This window comes from Monoraphidium neglectum (assembly GCF_000611645.1).
Source record: "Monoraphidium neglectum strain SAG 48.87 unplaced genomic scaffold scaffold03511, whole genome shotgun sequence".
Taxonomy (NCBI): domain Eukaryota; kingdom Viridiplantae; phylum Chlorophyta; class Chlorophyceae; order Sphaeropleales; family Selenastraceae; genus Monoraphidium; species Monoraphidium neglectum.
Window position 1 is genome coordinate 1 of NW_014010118.1, and position 6230 is coordinate 6230.

The 6230-nt window shown below is 66.4% G+C and overlaps 1 protein-coding gene across 1 annotated transcript; it reads right to left on the bottom strand.

Moving 5' to 3' along the window:
* Positions 1 to 1333: 1333 nt before the first annotated feature.
* MNEG_12912 (hypothetical protein) lies at positions 1334 to 3321 on the bottom strand (the record flags this gene model as incomplete). Its single annotated transcript, XM_014038616.1, has 3 exons — positions 1334 to 1409; positions 1483 to 2909; positions 3313 to 3321. The coding sequence occupies 3 exons, from the start codon at positions 3319 to 3321 to the stop codon at positions 1334 to 1336; spliced, it is 1512 nt and encodes a 503-aa protein (XP_013894070.1).
* Between the last annotated feature and the right edge of the window lie 2909 nt (positions 3322 to 6230).

Below are 6230 nucleotides of genomic sequence, written 5' to 3' on the forward strand. Positions count from 1 at the left end.
GCCCCACCGCGCGCCCGCACCGCCGGCCCGGCCCCCGCAGCCGCGCTCGCGGCGCGCAGCACCTTGACCAGCTGCGCGAGGCGCAGCAGCTGCGGCGGCGCGAGCGCCGCGAGCGTCGGCGCGTCCAGCAGCCGCCCCAGCAGCGGCGCGGCAGCGGAGGGCGCGGGGCGGAAGCCGGCGCCTTGCACCATGGCCCATGCGACCGCCAGCGCATCCGAGGGGCCCATCGCTGGGACGGCCCCTAGCAGCAGCCGCAGCATCAATGCATCCCAGCAAAGGCAGCTTCCCGGCAGCTGCAGCCCCGCCAGCCGCCACAGCGCGGCAGCGAGCGCACGCGGCGGGAGAGACGTGAGGGAGGCGTGCGCGGCGGCGGCGACTTGCCCGGCCACGCCTGAGTGAGGGTCTGCGCCGAGCAGCGACAGCGCGCGCAGCACAACCAGCAGCTGCGTCCCGTCTAGCAGGCCGGCCCACCCATTTTCCTGCTTCTCGTGCTGCTGTTGGTGGTGGTGGTGGCCGGCTGAGAGCGCCTCTGCAGCCGCCTCTGCAGCGCCGCCCGCGGCCCTGCCCGAGCCCCTGCGGGCGCCGCTCGGCGGCTGCATCCAGACCCACGCCGCCGCCTCGAGCGCCCGCCGCGTCGCCGCACGCTGCCGCACCTCGCGCATCGCGGCGCGCCGCATGCGTGTCGGGCCAAACAGGCGCACGATGCCCGCACAGACCGCCGCCAGTCCGTCAGGCGTCAGGGCTGGGGACGCGAGGGCGCCCCGCGCGCGCCACAGCAGCGTGGCCGCCTGCCTGCGCGCTGCAACGGCCGCGCTCAGCCCGTCCGCCGCGGCCGCCTCCTCATCGCCGTGCGGCCCCGACACCGCGACCGCCCCTGGCTCCAGCGCCGGCGGCGCGGCAGCAAATGGTAGCTGCTCAGCGGGAAGGGCAGCGAGCAGGCGGGCGACGCGCTGACTCAGCGAGGCGAGCCGCTCCTCTGCAGCCTGGGCGGGGCTGACGCCTGGAGCGTCTGCCGCTGGCTCGACACGAGGCAACTCCTGACCATGGTTGGTGTACTGAGCAGGCCCTGCAGGCACCTCTGCGCGGCTCCTGCGCTGCTCCCTGTGCCCAGGTGCCCCGCCTGAGGGCGCATTGCCCTGGGCAGGATGAATCGGCCGCGGCAGCAGGCCACTATGCGTAACCCTTTCCGCGACTGTCCTTGTTGCTCCTGCTGCTCCTTGTGCTGCTGCTGCATCTGCTTCTGATGCTGCTGCTTCTGCTACTCCTGCTTCTGCTGCTTCTGCTTCTGCTGCTGCCCCTGCTGCTGCCGCTGCTCCCCCTGCTGGAGCTGCCGCTACAGCCGCTTGTCTGTCACTGCTGCCAGACCCTTCACAGCGCTCCTTGCGCACGCGCACGCTCGCGCGTTGCGCCTGCACCGGCCACCACGCGTGCTCTGAGGTCGCAGCAAGCGCCGGCCACCGGGGCGCTAGCTGCTGCAGCGACAGGTGCAGCTGCCACAGCTGAGGTGGCTGCAAATCGCCAGCCGCGACCTCAGCCGCCGTCAGCAGCGCGGCCGCGCAGTCCGCAGGCCACCCCAGGCGGACGAGGTGCGGCAGCGCCGCACACATCTCCACCACCGCCGCCGCCGGCATCCGCCCCGCACGCAGCCGCGCCAGCGCCTCTGACGCGACCGCCGCCGCCGCGGCCTTGGCGCGCCGCGCGCCGGGCGGCGCGCCGCCAAGCGCAGCGGCGGCGGCGGCCAGCTTGGCCGACGACAGCGGCGCCAGCGGCCCGCGCGCGAGGCGCATCAGCGCGCTCCAGTGCAGCGGCTCCCCGAGCGCCCGCCACGCCGCCGCCAGCGGGATCAACTGGTGGAGGCCGCAGCGCAGCGACAGCCGCAGGGACAGCCGCAGCAGGCAGCGCGAGGGCGCGCCGGCGCCTGCGGCTCGCAGCGCGGGCAGCGAGTGCATGGCGTGCAGCAGCGCGAGGACCTCATGCACCGCGCGGTCGCGCGCCGCGCCGTCCGCGGCCGCTGGTGCCGACTCCTCGGTGCCGGCACCCAGTTCTCCTCCTGGCAGGCCGTTCACCGACAGCTCAACACACACCACCGCATGCTGCCACAGCCGCAGCAAAGGGTCGCCGCCCCCGCCCCCGCCCCTGCCGCCGGCGATGACGCAGTCGCTGCCTGGGGCGCCGCCGCCCCTGCTGATGTCCTGGCTGCTGTCCTGTCGGCGTGGCTGCATGCCCGCCTCACTGCTGCTGCCGCCTCTGCCGCCGCCGCTGCTGTCGCTGCCGCCGCAGTCGCCTGCAGTCCCGCCACCGCAGGGCCATCGCGGCGCTTGTTGCAGCGCTGGCCGAAGAGCGATCAGCAGCTCTGCAATGTGCAAGGGTCCCAGGCCCCTGTGCTCGCCGCCCTGCTGGTGCTCCTCTTGCGACACGTGTGGAGCCTGGCCCTTTTCGCCTTCCGCGTGCTCCTGCCCCGCCTCCTGCTGCTGAGGCGAGGGCAGCGGCCGCCCCTCGCGGCACTGGTTCCCTCTCGCCGTCGCCGCGCACTCTGGCTCCCGCGCCGCGTCCGGGAGGGACGCCGCCGCCCTCGCAAGCAGCGCCCATGCGGCCGCGGCGGTCCACGCGTGGCCCATGCGATGCAGCTGCGAGGCCGCGTGGACCAGAGCCGGCGCCTGCCCGTCCCACGTGCCTGCCTCGAGCCTGGCCGCAAGCAGCGCCCTCAGCGGCGAAGGCGGCTGCGCCCGCGCGCCGCCGAGCGCGGCAGCCAGCCGCGCACACGCCGCCGCGGGCGCAGAGGGCACGGCGCGGGCAGCTGCGGCGAACAGCGCGTCGAAGAACGGCAGCGGCAGCGGCTTGGACAGCCCGGCAGCGCTCTCGGTGATTGCTGCAACGTCCAGAGCGCTGCAGTCGGGGCTCTCCAGGGCCTGTATTGCGGCCACCCAATATGCCGTGTCAGCTGCCCCTTGGAGGGGGGATAGCGCGGTCCCGTCTGTGCAGGAGAGGCTGGGTTGCCGTGAAGCCTGAGCCAGCCCCGTCGCTGCCTTGGCAGCGCCAGCGGCGATACTGGCAGCGTCGACCGTCGCCCAGGCGACTGCGCGCGCAGAATTGCAGCTGGAGCCGACTGGGCGGTCGCAGAAAACAGCGACGCGAGCTGGTGCGGCGCTGGCAGTCCTGGGACGCGCAGCTGCAGATCGCCGGCCGGCGTCCTGGCAGCCGCAAGGCGCAGGCAGGGCCATGCCCACAGCCTGAGCGGCAAATATTAATATATCAGATATGCAATGTGCGTAACCAGGCAGCAGGAGTGCGCAAGCTATCGGCTGCACTCACCACCGCCATCAAGGACGTCGCGGCTAGGACTTAGCCATCCAGTACTACTCCATACATGACTTTAACATAATGCTGTCGGCCGCCGCTGCGCTCACTTCAGATCAGCCGGCGAGGTGATTTGATGATAGCTGAGATGAACGCAGTGTTGGTGAGAGGGATACGCATCAAATGAAGAATGCTTCTGCTGCTGGAGGAGCATTGGAACAGCATTCATCGTGATTCTGTGCCGGCACTCGAGGCACAGTCATCCCAGGCAGCACAGTCAACACATGCGATCATGGCTTCCGAAAACCTTTGCCGAATCGTGCGAAGCCCTCAGGCATGTGTGATTTCAGACCTTTGTAGCATTTTTCAGAGGCTGGGCGCACAGCAGCGCGGCGGCTGGTGGCAGGTGTACAAACATATGTGAGAAAGCAGAAAGATGAAGGGTTGGCACGTGGAGGCAGAAAGGCCAGTCTGCGCCTGATGATCCAGCTGGCAGTAATATTTTTTGTGTTCTTTCTTCAATATGGCGACGACGCGGCACAGTGAATAGCGTCGTTTGAAACGAGGGCTAATTCGCTAGGCAGCATTAAAGCAACAAACGTGGAGTGTCAATAAACATGGTGCGACGAATAGATTTTTCCCCGCCCGGGCTGCTCCGCATGGCGCTCATGACGCCTCAGATCGCGCGACGCTTCATGCTCTGTCCGGCGTGCGCGACAAAACGGCATTTATAAAGCTTCATCAAAAGCTAATATGGCAGCTAAATGGTGCAGAGGCGCAGGTCAGATCAACACGAGCTTGCAATCGGTGGAGTGAGTCACTGGCGCCATAGGCTTCGTAAGGATTCATCATCTTCCCGAGCCCTTCCGCGCATTGTTGCTCCGCTCAGCGCGCCCGCACTCCAGGTTTTGCTGGCAGCCCTGCACACAGGCAAAGTTATCCTGGGTAGCTTCTCTACAATTGAGCACGATCTTGCTAAGACAGTTGGCAGCTCATGAATACAGTACGCCGGAATGCTTCACTGTGCGCGACGTGGAAACGATGGTATTTAGAGGCCCCGCTTTTCTGCACTACTGCATTGCGGGCACTGCGCTGCCGCGAGGAGCAGGCGCTGCGCTGCCGCTACAGGTGCGATCCACCTGCTGCGGGCCACCAGCACCTGCGCGCACGCCAGATGTCTGTCGGTGGAGATGTGCACGTGTGTTGATGAGCGCGCGCTCACATGATGTGTCAACTTGCAGTGGCTGCGGTCCTTTACGTTTGCAGGGACGCTGATTTGCGATGAGGGGCTGGGCAGCAGCAGGACCATGTGGAGACCATCATCAAGCGCTACATTGCGCGCCACACCCATCAGCGGCATTGGGACGTGCTGTTGCCAGCTACAGAGCAGGCGTCGCTGGCGTATCCAGAAGTGGCAGCTGGTGTGATCAACCTGGACAGGTGGCTGCAGGGCAAGCCGGGAAATAGCGACGCAGTCACTTGTGGTTTCTCCAGCAGCAGCGACAGCGAAGGCAAAGCGGCGCGGGCTTGTGCGCGGCGCGGACGCAGCACCTGCTACCACTGACATCCATGCGCAGCCGCGGGAGCTCGTTCAAGATCACGAGGTGATGAGGCTTTGGGGCGGGGCAGTTAGTGGTGGGGGCTGCGCACACTGTCGTGTTGGCGGCGGACGAACGCACGCGGCGCTCACGCCGTGCATGACGGGCCAGGGCCCGGATACTCTGTCCTTCAGTGCGCATGCACTGGGCCGCCCCGTATGCGGCACGAGCGCTGCAGTGAGTTGCGGAGTGACGCAGCACCCGCTACCACCAACCCCATTGCCCAGCCGCTGGAGCTTTTGAGGATTGCGGCGACGATGAGGCGCTGGCTCAGGGCTACTTGCGATCGGGCCGGCGGCCTGCTGTTGTGTTGGCGGCGGACGACCGCGCGCGGCGTCAGCGCGGCGCGCGACGGGCCAGGGCCAAGACAGCCATTCGTGGAGTGCGCGTGCACTGGGCCCAGGTTGCGAAGCGAGCGCTGAAGCAGGCGCTGACGCCGCAGCTGGGTGCTCGACGCCCTGGGCCTTGCCTGGACACCCTGCGCAGCCCGCACATGTGCAAGGCAAGCTTCTCAGGTCTAAACGCGCCTGTGCGAGCTGTGCGCTTTAATGTATTTTTAAGTCCTGTTCAACTTTCTTTCACTTTCACACGCCAATATGCGTGCTTGTCAACGCGGTGGTGCCCGCGGTGACCGCGACTTCCACGTTGTTCTGCGGTCGCCAAATCAGGTGGCAATGCGGCCGCACATGCTGTATTTCGTTGTTTTTCATGCCTTTTCAACCCTTCTCGTTCGCCACGTCGCGGCTCGTGCAGCCGTTAGGCTGGCATGGCTGGCAGCTGCGCAGGCGCGACTTGCGCGCGTCTTACCCGCTCATGCGGGCTGCGTTATAAGCGCCGCCTGTCCTGGAAAATTCTATTGCTACCTGTAAAAGCTATTGAACAGCATGTAATGCGCAAAAAGGCACTGCCTGATTTAGCTCTTTTCAGACCCATAAGGGTGTTCTTGACATGCACGCATGATGGGTGGGCACTCCCACCCAGGGATGTGCTTTGCCTGGCATGGCAGTGTGCGCCGTCCATGCAAGCTTTTGCGTTTCAACCTGCACCATTGTTAGTGCAGCGTAAGGTTTTATCCTGCAAGTGAAGTATCCCAACCCCCGAATAGAGTTGCTGCAAGCCTAGCAGGCTAGCAGGTGTCAGCGTAATAGCGTCGTTTGAAACGAGGGCTAATTCGCTGGGCAGCATTAAAGCAACAAATGTGGAACTTCAATAAGCATGGTGCAACGATTGGATTTTTCCCCGCCCGGGCTGCTTCGCATGGCGCCCATGACGCCTCAGATCGCGCGACGCTTCATGCTGTTGGCCATGCGCGACAAAATAGCATTTTTAAAGGCT